We start from the raw sequence: 22,686 nt of genomic DNA on the forward strand, positions 1-22,686 counted from the left end.
TAGGCCAGTCACGTGCCAGAGTAAACAAAGGTTTCTTAAAAGTTTTTTCTTCTTTTACTTATTTAGATTGCATTTTCCCAATTTTCCTTTGAGCATGGCTGCACTAGTTTTAATAAGAGAAACCTGTACTATAATGACTGCCCTTGTTCTTTTTATGATTATTTTTCTCTTGGTTGTTTTCATCTGCATTTATAAATTCTCAGACAATTTAAACAAACGTTTTGGGGTTTCTTTTCTTTTGTTGTTGTTGCTGTATTTTTGCCTTCCTTTCTCAGTTTCTCTCTCATAGCTTGGAGTTATAAAAGTGAGGGCTCAAGCAGTAATAACCATGGTCAGAAGATCTTTAAAAAAGGATAAATTTTGTTAAGGTAAAAAAAGTCTTTGTCCAAAATGTGCTTACACTGCACATTGCCATGTATACTCATTTTGCTTTAAAATGATTTGCGGAAATATTTCTTTTTCTCTTATTTACATTTCATTTGGCATCAGAGAGAACACAAAAGTTCAGTATTTTAGGGACAGCAGGAAGCTGAGAGTCCCTTCTGACTAAGAAACAGTTCAGAGGCATTTCAATCTTGCCTCAGCTTTGTTGGGGAAGGGAGAAACCAAACGTTTGGAATGTTCAACAAAGAAATCCTGCACAAGCTCAGTGCCCCCCTGGCTGTCCACGGGAACCAAAGGGCATTTTTCTACTGCCCAGTCTCCTGGCACTGCACTTCATCTACTTCAATGGTCTCCCAAATCTCTGCTGCTGTGAAGTGTCTCCAAACTCAGACTAGGGACCAGATTTATGGTCTGTCTACATTTACTGGCCTGCAAGAATATCCTGGAGGCTACTTCTGGGATAACTCACCAGCATTCAGGAGGGGGATGAGGAGCAGGAGAGAAGGCCAAGCATAACCTGTGCCACAGAGTGCATTTGAGCATGACTTTACCTACCATGGGACTGCCAAATGTCAGCACAGCACGTGTGATTTTGGTCAGCAGACTGCTGTTCTCAGCAGAAAGAACAGGAGATCTTTGAATGCTAAGCTGAGCTGCAAGATATACATGAATTCCAGGCACCTGACTGCTGTTTATACTCACATACATTCTACATTTCACATATGGAAGAGTCAGAGGGTTCCAGACTCACCAGACTACTGTGCTTAAGCCTCTGAATAATAGGAGATAAATGGTACCACAGAGGCAGAAGAGCAGATCAGGACAGGAAGAGAAATCCACATGAGAAGTCATAAGACTTCTTAGCTATGTACTACCCCAGGCTGTTTGTAGAATGTTTACTGCTTGAAGACCTGGATTTCCACAGGCTTTCATTTTCTTTGTCACTTTTTTCCCCCCAGATTTTTGTTTATTTGTTTTGGTAGGACTATTATCCATTAAATTATCACTGTTTGCACATATTTCCTTTCACTTCAATTCTCTTTTTGCATTGTAAACATCAAATTCTACAAAATACACTGCACAAAAGGCAGAAAATTAAACACACAGCTAAATCCTTGCAAAAGAAGGTAATTACTTCATTTTATTTTTTCTTGAATGCAATTGCTCATTCAGGCTCTTAACACTGTAACATTTGGGTAAGAAACAATACTGAAGTACTATTTGATATTTGTTTAGTATCTATTATGTTAAATTTTAGTGGTACAACAAATTAGGCTAAGCCTTTCTCAGTAGTTTTTAGCAAGTAGGAAAAGTCAGAATATAGAATTAAACTAAACCATGTCACAACCCTTTGATATTGCTTGTTGTCATTGAAGTGTTTCATGTTTCCAAACTCCAGATGTTCAATGAGAGGTTCTGATGGAAAAAAAAAATACTTCCATCAACTCTCCTAAAAACAAACAAAACCCCAAACTGCAAGCTTCAGCATCTTTGTGCTGCTTTAATTGCACTGTTTGGTCATCTCTTGATCTCAGCTGTACCCTGGTTTACAACACCTCATTCCCCTCATTCACTGCTGATCTTATTCATCTATCAAATGTTGCTCTGAAGACACGTGGCGACTGGGGTGCTGCTGAGTAAACCAAAATTCAGTTTTATCCTGTTAGTCATCACCCATCATCTTATGCTTAAAGTATCAAACTTATGTCAGAAGCAATAAAAAGTAGCAAACTTAATCAGGGGATTAAAAATTAGCATCTGAAGAAAAAAGGAACAGGCAGGCAGGTAGTTTAAGGACATCAAAAGATTGACAGGAGCATTTTTAAAAAGTTCTTAATCTGAAAAGTATGTCCATGTCAGCAACACCTGATATACTCATTTTCTGTTTTCACCCAGCATCCCACCAGACACCCAAGGGAACAATATTATCACATTGTCTTAAATGCCTTAATTCATTTTTTTTATCATATTAACTACTGCCAAGTTCTGTACTGCCTTTCCTTGGCATGCTTATCTACCCCTAAAAACATTCTTTTTCTTTTGTATTTCCTGAACAACCCCATTAGCTTGTGATTACTGTTCAGGATTAATCCTGGTTTCTCTTTGAGGATGCAAAGGAGGCATACTTCATTTCAGTTTGAGTTTCACACCAAAGACTCAAACTCCAGCTTGCACCCATCAGGCTCGGATGACTAGAAAGGCTTTGCTCTTTGCACACAATAAAGCAATGATCATACTCTCCCTGCCTTTCCAGGGAAGCAGCACCGACCCCCTCACTCTGCAGCTCTGTGTCAGTGGTTATCATCCATCATCTGTGACACCATCTGTCTCTTGTTCAGACTGTCAGATCTGGCTCTGCACTGCATTTGGACATGTTACTTTAGCTGTATTTCTTTTTCCCTTCTTCTAGATAACCATTATCCCTTACCATACAATAAATACTGAGTCTTATGATTTTAACCAGAATTCCAATATAATTAACAGTTCTCAGCCCAGTCTCAGCGTCTTACTACATCCCTTTGGGGGTTTTTACCTCATCCTTTTGCCCCATTCTTTTCTCCATACTGTAGAAAATGTGACATCTCATGTTTAACAAAAAAGTGTATGATTCAAAGCAGTAGAGTTTTGGACCAGTGACACCTCTAAAAAACCAATAAAAATTAAAAAGGGAAAGCCAGGAGCTGCTATCAATCCCATAGATTGATAGTTCTGACCTCAGACACCTTGAATACCTCCCACGCATTTCCTGGGCCGTACTTTTTTCAAAGAGCAGAACTCAACCACTAAGCCATACTCAAGCTATTCAAGCTTCTAGTGGTCTCTCACACGGGGTGTAGTTAAAGTTCCAGTTCTAATCCTCTTTCCTCACCTGCCCTCACTTCAGCATAAACCACCTCAGGCAAGGCATCAAAAATTATTCATGCTCTTTAAGTTCCCAGTGGTGGAACTTTCAATGTGACGTGTTGACTTCAACCCAAGGCGTTGACTTCAACCCAAGGCTTGACTTCAACCCAAGGCTTGACTTCAACCCAAGGCGTTGATTTCAACCCAAGGCGTTGACTTCAACCCAAGGCGTTGATTTCAACCCAAGGCGTTGACTTCAACCCAACGCGTTGACTTCAACCCAAGGCGTTGACTTCAACCCAACGCGTTGACTTCAACCCAAGGCTTGACTTCAACCCAACGCGTTGACTTCAACCCAATGCGTTGACTTCAACCTGATGCATGGATTTCCACCTGATGCATGGATTTCCACCTGATGCATGGACTTTTCCCCCCAGCCACGACCAGGAGCTGATGTGCACAAAGGCCTGTTGGGCTGTGCTAAAGGATATTTCCATTCGACGATGCTGATGCACGCCCTCCGGATGGGATTCTTCAGCGTGAGGCACAGCAGCGCCCGGGGAGGACGGGTGGCTGTGGTGCTGCCCTGCTTCTTCTGCTTGCCATACTGCTGCCGCTTCCTCTGCGTGGAGCTGGCCGTGGATATCGTGGCGTTGCCAGCGCTGCCCATCAGCTTGGCTTGCCTGGCAGCATCGATGGCAGCCTGCCAGGACAGAGCTGCCCCCGGAGTGGGGATGTGCTCTGGGGCAAGCCCTGCAGCTGCATTGGCATTCATGTTGGCATGAGCTGGACGGGGACTCCCATAGTTGGAACCTGCGGGGCGAAAGAAAATTAAGAATAAAATTAAGCAGAGAAATTTGTGAAGACGTTTTTTAAACGGCAGAAGAGATCGCGAGTGGTTTTTTAAAGCCTTTACTGTAGGGTATTGTAGATAATTCAAATTCTTCATTGTAAAGAAATACTACTATGCAATCCTTTGTCTTGCAAGAGACTCCCAATAAGACTGATGGATGCTGAGCTGTTAGAAATGCCTCCAATCAATGCAGTCTCCAGAGATTCAGAGAAAAGAAACTATCCCTTCTTTTTTTTTTTTTTTTTTTCTACCCAAGTATTTTGCACTTTGGACTGTTAGAAAGCTCTAAAGGTAAGGCTAGTCCTCATCACTTTCTCACTCAGACATGCAGCACGATGCTATCTGGTACATGGCAAAGGACCCAAACAAAATTGTCAAGTCCTGTCATAAAAACCTTCATGCTTCTTGGAGAACACCTGAAGGTAAGGTGAAATTTTGCCAATAAGCTTAATTCTCCCTGCAAACAACACATATGGACAGGTCTAAGAACAGCCTGAGCAGAAGCTACAGTGAAGCAGAAAGCAGCACACAAAGGCACAGCTGGTGGCTTTTGTGCTCTGTGTGTTCCTGTGCAGAGAGTTCAGGCCAACCAGACATTTAGAAAATTGGAACTATCTCCATACCCTGATAAACTACTGAATCAATGGAGAAATTTATTTTAAAAGCATAAAATAATAAGAATGCCAAAACCTAGCAGTCCCAAGTCTTGCAGCTTCTTTAGCCAGAAGTGAGGAAGGATATGCATTTGCCCAATCATAATAATGGAATATACACATCAGGTGACATGTGGCTGATATTGAGAAGGTCTTAGCAGTACAAAAAAATAAAGTCACTCTTTCAAGCCAGTGCAGCTATTCCAGTGTTTCAGTAAAGACAGCTAAGTCACCTGTGCCCCTTCAATGAGGCATGAAAACCTCCATCACTTCAAGAGGAAAGAATTTTGAAATTTCAAAACAGATTGCTTTAGTCTTTGGACTATGCTTCTGTTGAGTTCTGCAAGAACTTGTGAAATATCAACTAATTTTATCCCAGACACTTTAGGGAAGAAAATGTAAGCCCTGTTTAAAAAGTGCAACGCAGAATCTACACAAAGTCACAACAGCAAACTTTGATTAAGAAGAACGCCTTGTTTAGATATGCCCTGTATTACATTTAAGAGACTATTTAATTTGTTGAGGACTTGTGAGTCTGTCTGTGGCCCATAATTTGAGGTACAGGTAAAAGGAGGCCTGAGAGGTCTACAGATCTCATTCCTCCACAGTTCAGCTTCAAAACCCTGCCCACTCCTGAGAGTGCCCATTCCTGATTCAGGAAGCACCTGGCTGGTGCTTCCACTGACATCTGAGCAGCAGCCTGTGCTTCAGAAAAAGTGCACACACAGGGGGCAGAGAGTGGAAACCCAGTCAAGGAGTTAGATCATCTATTTCAAAGCAAGCTCAAAGCCTCCTGTTGACCATGTTCCACTTTAGATTAGTGTAGAAATATGGTGTTATTAAATAGGACAGATGGGCTCCTGCAGTCTGTTAGACAAAGCAAAGGGAAGACCACTTGTAACACTGTTCCTTTTACAGTATCAGATGAAAGGCATTTAAAACCAGGGACTTGGAAAGCTCTTCTTGAATGGAAATAATTACTCAAGATGCATATTTCATAGCTGGATGTGCAGTGCCAAAGTAGCACAGCACTGACTGCATTACAAATGAATGAAAGCAGGTGGAATAAATACAATTACATTGACACACAGAGTGCAACAGGATATGCCTCTGCCTAGAAAGCATTCAAGATTTGTAAATTCATCTCACTGGATCACAAGGAAGGACGTGATAGAGTCAGATCCTATTTTATGTCAGGCATTGCCATGAGATTTTCGGGCTGTTACAGTCTCATTATAGAGCAGGGAAATCCAGAGTTTGTCTCTGCTCACTGAAAAACCTCCTAGCTGCAAACCAGCCAAAGGAAGCTGATGAGTAACATGACTCTGATATGAGAAAGGGAAAGCTGAAAGAACCAAGAAATGGGAAATGGTTAATCCACATCCCTGGCATTTTGAAAATGAAGAAAAAGAGCTTTCAGAATCCTCCAGGCTAAGCAGATTTCCTCGATGAAGCAGGCAATCAAGTGGCAGACAAACTTAGTTTTCCAAGGCTAAGCAAATTGTACACAGCACTACTCATGGGATACGTATTTATTTTCAGACTTGCTCCAGATGCAGTTTTTCTCTTAGCATCTATTTGACCGCCCTAGCCTGAGGCATCCTGGAAAGGAAAAATAAATGGAAAATCACTCTAATTATTCTCCAACTCCAGCTCTGTTTTAATACTGACCCATTACAGGGGAGAAGAAAGATGTGTGTTTTCCAGTAAAAGCAAACTTGCTGATCTCTCTCCACAGTGGTCTTATCATGCTGACTAGACCATGTGCTCCTGTAAATAAACAGCTGCTGCTTCTTAATGAAGACTTTTCTGCAATTTGGGAATGCATCAAGTTTCATCATTATTACTTCTTATTAGTTAGGGTTTCACATGAGGATCCAAGTCATGCATTTTGACTTTGATGTGCCAGCAAAGTTAAGGAACCAGCTTTTGGTTGTTTTATTGCCTTTCCTTCTAATATGATCAGCAGACCCATAATAAAGTCTCAAATTAATTTCAAATTATGAGACAGTAATGACAGATTTATATTAACAAATATTACAAATATTGATTACTGATAAGGATCTGTCTGTTTTGAGAAGCTCTGAGGCTGCAGACAGGATCTGTAGTAAATGAGAAATGGCAATGGCAAAAGACTTGTTCCGGAAGTACTTTATAGAAATAGAGAATGAATGAAAGAGAGAAGTCCCCACAGCTACATTCAAGAACTGAGCAAAATATTTTCAAAGACAGCATAGCCAAAGTTTCAGGGAGAATGAAATTCCACCCTATAATCTAAATGCTTAGGGTTAATTCCTGGGAAGTAAGGAGTGCACACTTCCTGCTGAACTCGTGAGGCACCACGCTGAAATTTCACCGACAGCGCTCATTTCTCCCCCACCACAAAACTGCTGCAACCTGAGAGCTGCAGGTACTGGATTGGTTTTTTTTTTTTTTCCTTTTTGCAGTGTAGCAGTGAAATATTCCACTCAATTTCCACGCTACTAATAAAGTTTCACACTATCAAATACGTTATTAAGCTGGATGTTGACTAGAACTAGGAAATGGAGATTGAGCCCCCACCCAAATGTAATAACTCACTAAGCACTGTGATCCACAGCATCATCACCCTGCTAATCCCCACCACCCTTCAGCAACAATTTCTACTGTTGACTGTGTCCAGATGGCGCACAAAATTCTGCCCTCTCAAGCCCTTCTGTGCTAAGGATCATGAATTTAAGTATCTGAATATAATTAAACAGAAAAGTCCATATATCTGAACAAGTCTGATTACAAAGTCTTTGGGAAAGATTCACTTCTGAAAAAGAAATGCAAACCTGTAGAACTAAAACAGATGCAGAAACAACAGAAACACAGGTCTCAAAAATCAGAGTTAAGTCACAAAAGTAACAGGTAAGGTTGCTCTGCAACAGGAAATGAACCACGTTGTACAAAGTACCCCACGCTGAAAGCTTACAACTAATTCACCAAAACTGTCATTACCAAAACCACTATTAAAATACACAGTGATGACCATTTTAGGTGGTATTTGAATTCTAGTACCATCTGTCATGCCACCTATTACTATCTCAAAAAAGCATCATAAAAAATCCCAACTATGCACTGATCATTTGATACAAGAAATGGGCAAGTTAATGACACAATGGAATCACAGCTTCTGAGGGGTTTTGCCTTCCTCTAGTTACCCATACATTTATTTTAGAAAAACTTGTGCTTAGATTAATTATTTAAATGAAAAATAGACCAATCCTGATGTGGAATGTCTTTTTTTTTTTTTCCCCAACATTTTAAAAACCACAGATCCTAAAATTGCACACCTTGAAACTGCTGTGTTTTCCCCCAAAAGCAGAGGAGAGCTGGGTACAGTAAAAGATGAGATTGGTTAACTCAGTGTCTTAACTGCAAATAGGAAGTAGGCAACTGATCACATTGCTAAGATCATGTGTGAGACCAGTTCAAGCCCACAGGAAAAAATGTTATAAAATATTGAAGTGAGAGGTGTCAAAATCAGAAGCATGAAAAACAACACCAAAAAAAAAAGTCAGTGTATGAGACCATCTGTTAATGAGGAAGAATGTGGAAAACACTGATCCATTAACCCATGGAAAAGGGAGAGCGTATGATTCCAAGAAGGATTAAGTATTACATGACATTTTTGTATCAATTTTTACTAAAAAAACAAAATCCATCAAGAGCTGATGACTAACACAAATAAACCCCAAACCAAAACAGGTATTGTTTCCTACTGTAAAAGGGAAACAAGTCATTGGATAATGTCCATGCTTTCAGCTACTTTGGTAGCTACTTTGCACCCTAGAATATTTAAAGCACTTTCTGAAGTCATGTCAAAGCTGTTGGCTGATGCCTTGAACTCAGGGAAGACAGGAGAGATCTCAGAGGACTCAGAAATGGTACGAGGAATCCCCAGTTAGTTTAAAAAAAAAAAAAAAAAAAAAAGTAGAAGGGGGGCAAATTTGCATCCAGATTTACTTCAGTTTCAAAAAAGAAAAAAAAAACCTGGAGTAAGTAAAATAAACAAGCACCAGCAAGTACTTGTAGGACAAGTAGAAAACGAGGAGCAAGAGACATGGACCTGTCACGAACACATTGCTTCAAAGAAAACCAGTTTCCTCCAGAACTGAGCAATTCACAGGCAAAGTGGAAACAGTAGGATCCATACCTCCTGATTTTATTAATAGTTTTATGAGGTCTTGTGTGATAGTTTCATAAGAATCCTATGGACATACAAGCAAAAAAAAAAAAATTGTTATGTCAGGAATATGAAACCAGTGGATGCCTGGGAGCAGTTATCATTGCTGTACATCTAAATTGGAGGTACCCAAGAGCCTGCCCAGGATCTGATTCTGTTCCATGATTTGATTCTGCTCAATTAATGATCTGGATGATTAAACAGTGAATAGTGTTATTAAACAAGCAGGTAACTGTGAAGCTGGGAGGTAAAGCAAATACACTGAAGGACGGGACCTGAATTGAAAATTAACTTCATGAATTGAAGAAAAAATCTTTAAAATAGGATGGAGTTCAGCAGGGACAAATGCAAAGTATTTAAAGTGAATCATCTGCCCAAATTATTTTCAGAAAAGCTTTGGGGGTTTACATTGGATCCCCAGTAGAAGAGAGGTTGATATTGTCATACAACAGAGCAGAAGCTGATATTGTCATACTGCCTTCTTCCCATTAAAATGCAGTCATAACCAGGTAGTGCACAAACAGGGGTAAAACCCATGCAGCACTACGAGCAATCCTTCCCCTCAGCTGGGCACTGGCAGGGCTCCAGCTGAAATGCAGGGGGTTTGCAGGTTTGGGTTCCCCACCCCAGACAGACTAGCTCAGGTCAGGCTGCCCAAAGTGAGCAGGGAAACCAACCCAAAGCCTGCAAAACATGAGCCACGAGGCAAAGCCACAGGAATGGGAAGGGCAGGACTCAGCCTGCTGTTCCTGGGGATGGGAGGGTGGCATGAGAACAGCCTTGAAGCATGTGTATATATGTAATATATATATATTTTTAGACCTATATGTATGTTCTTCAAAGAACAGAAAGAAACACCAAACTCACAGGCATTAAGTAAGAAAAACTCAGGCTGTACCTTCCACACTCTCAAGTCTGTCAGACCAGGCCAGCAAAAATCTCTACCTGCAATCACACGCCCAAGGTGAGGTTTCTAGTGAGCAGCAGTTTCTTTTGTTCATTTAAAGCAAGTTTGACATGAAAAAAAGCCTGTGCACAGAAAGATAATGTATTTATTTCACCAGTTAGTCCATCAAAAGAGACCCCTCTGAGTAAACCCTTCTTCACTCCAGCCTTTAGAGGATCAGCTACACCTGCACCTCCTAAGGCTCCTATTTCCATGGCTGTGTTCATCACCTCACAGCAGGGGGAAGATGGGGATGCTCAGGACCATCAGCTTGGAGCTCTTTCTTTGATTTTAAAACCTCACTTGGCAAATTTTAAAAGCCTAATAGACTTTCTAAAGCCTAAATTTTAGTCTAATAGACTTTCTAAAGCCTACATTTTTTAAAAGCCTAATAGACTAACCCTGGTATCTCAGGACAACAACCAGTCACATGCAAAATTTTAAATCTTGACATAAAATAAACCCACTTATTTATATGAGAAAGCAGGGTTTTTTTCTCCAGAAATCTTTAGTAACTTTTCAGTTGCCATGCCTAGAACCTTCCTGCAGTAAATACAAGGCTGCATTCACCTAAAACTCTTTATTTTAAGCATGATTTGTATATTTTTTCCTTATTAGCCTTTTTTAAAAAATTGACAAGACAATCATTCTGATATCTAGTAGCTAAAGTGATGCTAGGGGCTTTTTTTCCCCCAGATAGAAGGTTTTTCTGAAGGCATTCTGTAAGCAGAGGTAGGAATTATAATCCAGGAAATTATAATCCAGGAAAGCTGGATTGCAACTTGAACTAGGGCTTTTTCTATAACAAAATTTATAATAGACACATACGCTTTTAAATATCACATCAGGCTAAGACTCAGTGTAGTTTCCAGCCCACATAAGAGACTTAATTTCTCCTGTAAATTGTTTGGGGGTTTCAGAACATACATGCACATAGAAAATACATGATTAAAGACAGCTTAAATCATGTTTAAATCTATGTTTGCCACAGTTGAGACTAAAGATTTTTTTAAAAATCTAAACAAAATATCGTTTTCAAGAACTGTGCTTCACTTGACATGAGATCCTGGTTTTCCTTTATTTCCCTCCTCAAAAGCAAGGATTTTTTTTCTGCATGCCATTCACAGAAGATGCAACGAGCTCCTAGCAATGTGAAAAAAAAGTCCATTTCAATGAAGAGCACAAGTGCACAAGCTGCTCTCACTTCCAGTACCAAATGCCTCCAAGTTAAATATTTACGCCTGAAAATTAACTACTGACACTGCGTGGCAAATTATTGTCATTTTGCCAACACTATTTAGATTCTGAATTTTCTGAGAAAAGTTCCACATTGGTAGAACAGGCAGCACATTGGATTTCTGGCTCATGAATAAGGCACAAGACTACAAGCAATAATAATTCCCTACTGAAATAAAGCACGGGACAGCTCTTCCTTAAAAATCACCACATAAACAGTTGTCTCCATGCAAAAATCCCATATTTCAGAGTATGTTGCCAATGAGGTAATTCTTCTAGATGCATAAATCTTGGATGTACAAGAGATCCAGACAGCAAGATATAAATTTCTAGGTTTTCCCTTACTTTTCTGCTAAAAAAAATGCTGTGGTTTTCCAAGAACACAGTTCAGGTGTTTAGGGTGGCTCGGGTTTTTTGAAGTTTTTTGCTTTGTGGCTTTTTGTTTTGTTTTTTGGAGGGTGGGGAGAAAGGAAGGGGTACTGCTTGTTTTGCACCGTGGGCTTTTCTAATAAAAGACACCATTTCTTTTCTAATAAAAGACACCATTTTGTTTTTTTTGGTTTTTTTTTGTAGTAAAAACAAATTATATTCCTGTCTAGTGATAAATTTGGGGTTTAAAGCAACTCTTTGTTCTGCCCCTTAACCAGAGAGGCATCTCAAACCTTTCCCAGGAGAATCTAGAAAGCTCAAAGTTTGAAAATTCTCAGCGGACACAAAGATCCATCTAGCTTGGGGTGATTCTCTTCTGTAACTATGGATTCAAAAGAAACAGTCTGAGGGGTAAGATTTGGGGTTTTTTTAGAGAGGAGGAAGAAGGGGAAAAGCATGAACCCTACTAAATAATAGGACCTGAGGCAAGTGCCTGATGTGTTGATAATTGTTGAGAGGTCAACTCAGCTGAATCACAAATTCTATCAGGAGATAAATGTATTAGGGTGAGGAGGTGTTAAGAGGGCAATTTCCTTCAAAACACTTGCATTTTTTTCCTATTGTGACTTTCAAGCTACAAGAAAGCCCAAAGAAACTCACCAAGAATCCTTCCTGGTTTCTTGAGATGAGTTTCTGGTGGCACCAGACATCAAGCCAGGGAACACTTTCCTTCTGCAACAGCTCAGTGAAACGTTCATAAAACTCAAAAGCAGCAACAGAGCAGCAGTGACAAACATCTTTTTGCTGGTAAGAGGATTTCTATTTGTCTGAGAGAACCCAATTAGCCCCGTGTTTGAAGGAACAGCTAGAGAGGGTATTTTTTTTCAGAAACCCACGGTTCTCCTGGGATAACAGAATCTCCAGCAGAGCACAAGGGCAATGCTAACACCAAAGGGCAAGTAAATAAAACCCCCAAATTCCTCGCCTTCAGGCAGCTGTAGATGCATGTCTCATGGCATGTTGCTTTGATACATCATTTTAAAGTAGGACACCTATTTTTAGGGCACCTGTCAGCACAAAACCTTTGCAGTAACATGCACACACATCATGGTGAGCAGCTTGGAGGGACACCAGGCTTCCTGGGCAAACTCCAGGCACAGATCCTTCAAATGGAGACACCAAGAGAGAGCTTTCTTGTTTAAATGCAATTTTTTTCCACTCTTTGTCTAAATTATCATTATCACCATTACAGATCCTGGGTGCAAGCACATCTTTGGTAAGATTTCCTAGACTTCAGTAAAATGTCTCTGGAGATTAACTGTAACTCAATAAATTGGATTCTTCTGACAAACCTGTCATCTTAACAGCTTGTCATTTCCTTATTGGTGAATGATTACTCTTCACTTAGTGAGTAATCTAAATATAACTTCTTTACAGAAATTAAGCTCTTACACTTCAAAAATAATCCTCACTGGATGGAGATGGTCTCCAGATTCCATTTGAAAATGCAGAGTGGGATAGAAACCAATACACAAACCTGTAGTTTGATTGGCCTCACCCTACCCAAAGCATTTTTAAAAAGGGATCTTGTCTAAACCCCCTCCACAGTCAATGCAGGGGATCATTTTTTCCATCCTTAGGACAGATTTCTGAAATACAAGTGAAAGCAGCTGCTCCAAGTGCCAATCTCTCTTACTGTACAGCAGCAATCTAAAACATAAGTTTAATTGCACAGCAAATTTCAGTGGATTAAATGAGATTAAAGGACTCCCATTTATTTGTGGGGAGCACATGCATGCACATGTGCTTGTGCACAAGGTAGAGAGCAGTTCTGCAGCTGCTTTTAGCCCAGGTCTGGAGCTGCTCTTGGCCCTAAGCATGTGACACAATTTGGAAAATATGTACAAGCGTATGGTATCTAAATAATTCAAAGCCTGCAATTTCAATAGTCTTCATCCTAGAAAAATCAATCACAGTTCTTCCACAACTCATAGTATACTCAGTCCAGAAATAGCAGCCTGTTCCCATTTACAGCAGATGATGGCCAAAAAGCACAAAGGGATCTCTGTGTGGGTCTGTATCTGAGTTACAGACAACAGACATTTCAATAAAGACACACACAGAAACAAGGAATCAAACAAAATCCATCAGATCTAGATGGAGATCAGCCCTGACAGCCCATAGGCAGTGGCAATTCTGGCAGGCTGAGGGCTTTTTCTTCCTCTTGCTCTTCATGGAGTCAGCCTTCAGCTGCACAAACCCAGACAGCAGCAGAGTTTGTGGGGAAGAGCTTAGCAAGAAGGAGGGTGTAAATCTAAACTTCCTATACCAGCCACGAGCACTGGCTGCCAGCCCTCCCTGGCAGTGGCCATACCCACACCAGGAAGTCATTAATCTGCATTATTACCAAGAAGTCTGATTAAAAGGGACCTCTGAGGGCCATCTGCTCCACATCCTCCTCCTTTTCTAGCCCCCCTCCTTCCAGGTGGTCAAATTTCATCGACCTCTTTGGCTCTCCAGCCTCACACTTTGCAGCAATTATTGGGATCTCTGAGCCTGTGCAGGCTTGTGAGAACTCGCCCAAATCAGAGATTCATTCAGGTGGTGGCCATACAATTTAAGAGTATAAATAAATGAATAAATAAATATATTTATATATATATATATATATATATAAATACATACATATATATAAATACATACATATATATACATATAAATACATACATACATATGTATATATATATATATAAATACATCTCAATATAGAATCTCTCCAATTTCCAGAGGTACTTACTACTCAGTGAAAACCAGACATCAGCACACACACACACACACAAAACAGGCAGTTTGAAATTATTTCTTGCTTTCCAGAAAGGCAAACATTTATTTTAAGTTACATTTACCTAATTTTAGATCATGCATGCAATATTCTAATAAATTAAAGATGCACTCCCCTCTTGAAATGCAGGGAGGTTCAAAGGAAAAGGTATTTATAAGATGCTTCAGTGTCACTTTTATTTCAGCTATTAATCTTAGTGTTCCAGAAATCACATTTTTCTATTTTTAAAATCTGATTTTTTTTTCCTTCCCCTGCTGCTTGGAATTAGATCAACAAAACATCACCAAAACCAATTGAAGAGGAAAGTTTTGAAACAAACTGTACAAAAGGTTCAATCAAATCCTAAGGATTAAGTAAGTAAAAATAGAAAATTTTGGTGTTCCGACTAATTTCAGTCACTTAATTCATGTTATCTCATTTTTTAATAATTTTAGACAAAAGAAAAGTATTCAAACAGGAAGGCTCTTTGTAACTTGGCATCATTAAGGTGTTTGAAAGAGATCATGCAAAAGAAGGCAAAATTTGAATTGAGGGAAGAATGAAAGCTTCTTCCATTCTCTCTCTCTATTTCCTTTCATCCACAAAATCCTCAAGAGAATGCTGTATATTAAAACATGCTCTGCGAACCAAGGAAAAGGAAGTCCTTGTGAACCTCCCCTCAAACAAACCCACAGAAAATTACTAACCACATGAATGCAAACCATGCTGTACAACAAAGGGAAACAGTGGCTTGCTTTAATATTCAGGGTGATGTTAAAAGATAACTAAAAAAAAAAAATACCCAAAACAATTCATTTACTCAAACTAGACCTTTGTGGTCTAGAGGTATTATAGCATTAACAGATTTAGAGTCATTTTTATAGCACTTTGCATAGAGGAAAATAATTTTAGTGAGTTGTTTGGTACCTAAAGTAATGTGTTCTATCTCCAGCGTGCAGAATTTTCTCCAATATTTTTTTTTAGCTCCTGGTATCTTCTTGCTGAATGTTCCAAGTCTAAATATTAAGCATGTGTAATATACAGATGCAAAAATAAGCACTCTTGGCTTGCTCTGCTAGTTATGAGCATTCCGAACCTAAATAAGGCACTAATCAGAAGATTGCAACTGCAGCAAAGAGGGGAGCTGAGGGCGAGAGATAATAAGGGGTGGGGAAAATCAGCAGGAGACAATCTTTGCAAGCACCTGTATGAGGAAATCCAGCATCTGCTTTCCATCCCAGGCTGAACGCTGTCACACGTAACCCCAAAATAGTTCTTGAGTCACTGGGTGACTGCACAAAGATAGCCAAGCCTCTTCTCTCTGACCTTTCCTACAGTGGATGCAGACAAATGTTTGAGGCAGTCTTTGGAGATTCTTTCTAAAAATAAAAGCTCCTGTTTATATAAAAGCAGATCCATTGATCATGGCTGAATTTACCCAGAGCAGAGCAGAGCAGAGGGGGCACGAGCAGATCCAGAGCAGGTTTGCAGAGCACTTGGTTAGAGCTCAGGAGGCTCTGTGTCAGCGCTGCCATTGGGAGCAGGCTCTGGCTGCTGCTCCAGCTCTGCCTTTGGAATTTGCAGATCTCACCAAAGATGGTGAAAGCTGAGGCTTTTGTGTTCCTTTCTCGGGATGCTCCACACTTTGCAGGATCAGCACCACAAAAAAAGCCAGAAATTTCCTATAAACCATTCATCTGACAGCATCTGAATGCTGGTCAAGAGATTCCATGTTTCTATTGCTCATTAGGGAACAAAAAAAAAAGGATAACACAAAGCCAGCAAACTAACAAAAACATAACAGAAGGCCTCAAAACACCCAGCCCATTTAAAAATTGCCATAAGTACTGTGCCCTCCCTTTTGGAGGAAGGAGGTGCATGCAGATTAACTCCTCTTCTATGACTGAGCAGCTTTGTCCTTGTTGGCTTTTTTCATCCTGGACAGAATGAACCAACACCCAGAAACACAACCCTGAACGATTTCCAGCCTACATGCAAGCCTGGAAGTCCAGGGAACTGGAAAAAAGAGCTATAAGGAACATAGAGCAGGAGAATATCTTCAATGAAAGACTAAAAATAGCTGAAGCATCTAGTCTTATGTAAGAGAGAGTTATAAAGAATTGATCAGAATTAATGAGCACGAGCACGTGAAAGGTTTTTGACACACCTCATGACCCTTTCAACTTAATGGAATAACCCTTATTTTATTCCATATTTGGCAGCTATAACTAAGCAAAGTCAGATGTCTAATAAGGTGTACACTGGTAACAATGAGGAGCAACAGCCTGTGGAAACTTAACTGTGAAATACCCGGGGTCACTTCCTGACATTATTCCACTTTATCTCCCCAGGTCAGGTCTGCTTAATTTTCACCCTTTTGGTGATCAAACAGCAGCATTCAGAAACTGCTGGGAGAGATTCTTCAGCCTGGCAGATGTCCTCAAAAATCTGTTACCCACAGACAGCCCAAGGACAGCAGGAAACACAAAGCCATCAGGATGATCTTTAAAGTACACCAATTGGAAATGTCTCTGTAAAAATGTGTCTTTTGCAACATGTTGAGGCCTACAGTGGGATAAATGCAATTTATAAATGCATTTTCACATGTAGACTGGGGATCCCCATTGTCCTTATTTCAAGTTATTTGCAGTACAATGGCTTAATCAGAAAAGTAGTGTTACAAAAACAGTTACATTATTTTAAGTAAATTACTCCCACTTAAATCCATACATTTCCCGAAACATTCTCTTGTTTTGAGTCATTGTATCATTACCAGGCACAGACAGTAAATGAGCATTCAAAAGCAAATGGTGAAACGATGACAGAAAACATCAGAGACAACCCTATGCAAAATTACAGAATAGCTTTTCAAAGAGGCAAAACATATGTTTGTGATTTCTCCAGAAAGATTAAACTGGAAGCCACTGATGGTAACTACTACATTTAGAGGTTATTTAATTTTAGAATCCCCTTACTTCCTATTTTCAAAATCCAGATTTCACAGCTGAGTTCACAAAGTTCAATTACTTCACCAGCACCTCGTGAGAAGGGCAAGCATTGCTTTGAGCTGGTCTGTCCCATTGCAGATGCCAATTTCTGCAAGGAGAATCTCTGGCTGGTGTTCTCCAGGAAACTGAAAGAGCTGCTTCACAAATCCTAGGTGCTGTGGCACAGCCTTTCTCCCAGGGCACAGCAGGATTTGGGTACTACAGAGCTTGTGCAAAGGGCAGCATGACAGAGCCAGAGCTGTAAATCCTGGGCAAAGAGGCCCTGAAGAGATCATATGATACAGAATGACTTCATGTCCCTGCTTGCTGCAGTGAGAGGGAGAAATTTGAAGAGATGCATATTCTTTGAGGTGATATAGTAGCACAGACATAAAGAAAGAGTGTGCCACCCCTTATTTATGATGATAAAAACTTTCTCTGCCAAGACAGGTTCACCTTTTCTTCTGATGCCACCAGAAGCATTGCTCCCCTGGCTGCATGCTGCGGGACAAGGGCTCTCCCTCTGGCTGAAAGCACAGATCCAGCACACCTGGAAATCCAAGCTCTGGTGACTTATTAAAGAAATATGGGTATTGATCTAGCACCGATATCCAACTGTGACGGACAAAAACTCTCTAACAGTTTAAAGTTAGAAAGTGTATGTTCATTGCGGCGCCGGGCAGCGTGCGGGACAGCTCCCAAATGCACACTGCACCTTTCAAACGATTACAGAGTCCTTTTATCCACACAAGAATTGAATACCCAAAATACAAATACATATTCATCATCTTGGTACATCCCATTCCTCGCTTCCTATGCTAATCATTCCAAAAGCTATTAAGCATGTGTAGTTTGTTTCTTGAAATGGGTCGGTGGTGCCTTTCATGGGGAGGGGTCCCAAAATGAGGAAGTAAATGAAGTCTTCCTCATTCTGACCTCCCTACCTTTTCAATGCAAATATGACAAATTAACCTTGGTAGAACTCCCATTCCTTGTCTTCAATCGGTTTCAGAACAGAGGAGGCCCACAATTGTCTTATGTTCCTAAAAGCTGTTTGTCAGTTTCTATATTCCTCATTATAAACCCAGCTAACTAAACATTGTGTTGACAAGCAATCAATTATTAGTTAACTACTAACTCTTAACTTCATCAAGGCCTACTAATTTATTTTAATTAATTCTAGTAAGGCTTATTTCTAACTAAAATCTTAGCTCCTCTAAAATCTCTAAATCCCTTAAAGTTTATGTTTCACTGGCAGGCAGAATCCCATTTGCCAGCATGTCCAAGGTTCAGCAAAGTCACCAAGTTCATAAGACCAAATGAATTTCACACCTCGGTTTATCTTCTCTTTGACACCCTGCTAGAGGAGGAGTTCTCCACGACTCAAAAATGGCACTCTCAAAACCAGGCACGCTGCATTTGTCCACCCCAAAACAGAGCCCACACAAACCAAAGAGTTACTGCAGAGAGCCCTCTCTGCATTGCTGCCACCCAACTATTAATCTTGCCTGGTGAATTTGGTACATTGCAGCCAGCTCAGGTACCCACACTCACTAGGCAGGAAGCAAAGCCTGAACTGAGGACAGCATAACTCCTCTGATGCTGTGTCTTTTGCCACACTTGCCATCCCTCTCTGACACTGCAAAGCCCATCTCCCTCCTGAAGCTGCCTGTTCTGCACTCACAAAGTTTCCCACTCCTAAACGTAATCTCAGGAAAAATGAATTGTTCTCACAACATGGGGATTTGGCAGGGATATTCCTCAAGAAGCAGCTTCCATGAATTTCCAACTGTTATTTTCCTTATCATGCTTTCCTTTGCCAATTTCTTTTGTTTAACACCGTGCATCCAGGCAGGAAGTATATACATTGATTGCATTTGCATTCACACAGGCCACCTGAAAGACAGGTGACTTTAAACTAAAATGGTCATAGAACTCCTTTGCTCCCACTATGCTTCTGCTCTTGACAACCACAATTAGAAGCAGCACGCATGCATAAGGTAGAATTCAGTTCAGTAGTTCTAGCAATCTGAAATCTGACATTTAATCTTAGTCACCAAAGCTTTAGCTAAGTAGCCAAGGCAGAGTTAAGTAGCTCCCAAAAAAGCAGCCTACCCCACCTGTTTCATATATCTATAATGTTCTTTGGCCATGGCTGCCTTCCTCTCCACTGACTACACCAGCCCTAAAGGATTAGCTCTAACTAGACAATTTAAACACCTACAGTGAGGGAAAATGAAATCTATGCCAAATGATCAGTTTTACTATATGAACAACGACAATTCTTAGAATGAAAACTTGGAGCACTTCTCTCTTATTTCATACTATTCTATTCCTTTCAAAACCTTTCATAACACAGCTAGATCTTTCCAATCACAGTCACTTATTCATTCTGGTCCACTAAGCAAATTATACTTCTGCCTGTATATACACACAACTGTGTAGGCACAGTGCAACTGCAGACATCTCAAAGACATTCTAATGGTTCCCAAGAGTAGATATATATATTTTTTTTTTCCCCAGCTATTTGGAAACAAAAAAGTAAAAATGCCTCGTGATACACGCACTGGAAATATGGCAGATAAAAATCAGAAATATCTGTATATCTAGGTTTTCAGTCAAGCCCTGGAGGTGCCTAGTGATAAGTATGTGTAGGTTTAGGAGGAAGAGATTTAATTCCTCCCATCCAAGTATGCTGTGTGGCACCCCACAGCACCATGTGCAGTCCCCAGAGAGAGACCAGACAACAGCCCCCTTTCCTATCAGATTCCCATTTGATCACAGCAGTGTCTGCATTCAAGAAAAACAGACTTTGTCTCTGCAACTTACATCCAAGAGGGAAGCTCTGCACACATCCTGATCATAAAGCCTCTGGTTCAAAATTCACAAGGCTGTGCACTGACTCCTTATAAACCTGTCTGGCCATTTGCTTCCAGTTACCAAGAAGGCATCGGCCCCCTCCCATGGCTGTTACATCCTGACTGTAAAACTGCTCATCACCAGGGAAAGATTACACTGACAAGGAAGAGAATCCTCTTTACTTATTAATATACAGCACTCATTACTGAAGTTAAGACTGCTCAGAATAATTGGTGTTAGGGCTGCAGGCAGATGACTCAGCCTGGCCTGGGTAACCAAAGAGGACATGGAAAACTACTGGCTATGACATGAGAAATCACCAGGAGTGGCAACAAAGTGAGGGGCTGACAGGAGTTGCAGGTGACACTGAGAGAAATGGCCACATTCCACACACAGTTTAGAGGGACTTGTCAGAGAGGAGTAAACTCCACACTTAGTTGAGGAAAGTACTGGAGTCCTGTAGGGGAGTATCCCTGGGACAACAGTGCCCTGGTAACTGTGTTAGGAATGTGAAATAAGGCCAGCATTACTGAAAACCAGTACTAGAAACACCAAATTTGGGTATGGAGGTAGAAAAGCTGGTGCAGTTGGAAAAAAAACCAAACCAGGGTCAGGCTGTTTACTCTGAAGAAGACTGGAATGACAAGGGAGACACAAAGGCAGAGAAAAAGCAAGTCAGCAGAACTGGAAAGAGAGAAATCATGGCACAACAGTTGTATGGGGGTACTCATCAGAAGCCCTGCTCCTTGATCACCACAGCTGCACCAGGACAAAATAATCAGCCTGAGGTTCCAGTCGTACCAGGGGACTCAAACTTGCTTGTGCCTTCAGGAGGACCTGGGCAGGGTTTGTTCTCTCTGATTTACACAATCTCTGATTTACAGACACAGGGATAAAACATCCCAATATTGCTGTGTCTGTTCCAGGCTTGATGATTTCAGTAACTAAACACCATTTCATAACATGGATCTTATTAAAATTAAAGAGCTTATTAATTTCTTTGCATGCACCTCCTAGGGTGATATCTTCACATAAGCACACACAACATAGCTGATGAAGACAGAGAAAATTAATTTTCCAAGCCTATTGACCTGCCACATTGGGAAGATGAAGAGAGCTTTTAATACTGGAAGATGTTCATATTACCAGGGACCATGACCATGTAAATATGTAAGAGCAGAAGTAAATAACTTCAGAGAACATATTTCTTTTTCAACCTTCCAAAAGGAAAGAAATAGAGCTTTTATGGAGATATGAGACTTTCTGAAAGTCTACATCCTAACACAAAAATAAATTAGAATACAGTCTGCTCCTCTCAATGTCCATACTCCAGTCTTTACATTAATCTCCCAAACAGCACCTGACAGTCTGTCAGATCTTTGTTCAGTGTGTTGTAGCTGCAGAATCAGGTTTAGATACTTTCTATTGCTGTTATCAGAACAACTAGCTACATGAACTAGAGGTTTAAATCCTAAGATGACAAGTGGGGCTTTCCATCTTCTGCAGTAATTCCACCTCTAAATAGTATTCTAAAATAGTATTCCAACACGACTTAGGGAGACGAGTAATAAAATCCACCAATGTATTAAACCATCTGGCTGAGCTTACATCACATTCCTTTTGAAGTATCAAACACCACAGATACGTGCTAAAAGAATCAATTTCCTTCCCTCTGATATTTGTAGAGCTGACTCCACACAGGGCTTTCCCATCCATATTTCTCATAAATAATGAGGAATTATTTCTGGCCCTGCAGCATGCGCACCAAAATCCTTAGGAACACTCAGTGCATTCTGGGCACCAGAAACCACCTTAAAAGCACAACAGGCAAAATCTCAGGAATGCACACCCCAAAACAAAAGTAGAAAAGTGTTCTGCTGAAATAAGAGCAAATTGGAGGCAAAGATAACAGCAAAGCTCTCAATAAGAATGCTAAGTACTGGAAAAATAGATTGAGATCTGCTGACCCATATGTACTTATTTAGATACAAGCTTTGCCTTGAAACAGCAGGATGTATGCTCCAGTCAAATGCATATCTCTCCACAGAAATACTCCAAGCTGTGTAAACCACATTGCAAATTAAAAGCACTTAAGGAGATGTCTAAGCATAACGTTTCATAGAAAGTAGCAGAAGTTGCATTCTCAGCATTAAAAACTTCCTGCAGTGTTTTGTTGAATTATTCATACTTGGAGATGTGATCCTTTTTTAAGCACTTCACATTTGACCGTGTGCCATGATACATTCCCAGGGATTCTGCCAGGCACCTGTGAAGATCCATGCTCAATTTTTCCAAAGTTTGAGGTCTGAATTTTTAAAAATTTTATTTTAAAATGCTTTGGTTGTGTTTAAGAACTGCCAGTAGCAAGTCCCTCTTGTCATTTTTTGACTGATTTCCTGGCATGCATAACATCTTTTATCACTGCATGCAAGCTGGGACACAATTTTTCATCTCTTATGATCTTTCTTGACACCCATTGCCTTAAAGCAGAGAAAAGCCTTCAAGTCATGTTCATCTTAGTCTT

The 22,686-nt window shown here is 40.3% G+C and overlaps 1 protein-coding gene across 2 annotated transcripts in view; it reads right to left on the reverse strand.

The window, feature by feature from the left end:
- Positions 1–22,686, reverse strand: part of CACNA1C (calcium voltage-gated channel subunit alpha1 C) — a 457,698-nt gene that overhangs the window by 383,657 nt on the left and 51,355 nt on the right. For both annotated transcript variants that reach the window (XM_053943267.1, XM_053943268.1), the window contains exon 2: positions 3,718–4,041. In XM_053943267.1, coding sequence (XP_053799242.1) covers positions 3,718–4,041 — 324 coding nt within the window. The remainder of the gene's footprint in view (positions 1–3,717; positions 4,042–22,686) is intronic.

The sequence above is a fragment of the Vidua chalybeata genome, chromosome 5, assembly GCF_026979565.1.
Source record: "Vidua chalybeata isolate OUT-0048 chromosome 5, bVidCha1 merged haplotype, whole genome shotgun sequence".
NCBI classification, from domain to species: Eukaryota; Metazoa; Chordata; class Aves; order Passeriformes; family Viduidae; genus Vidua; species Vidua chalybeata.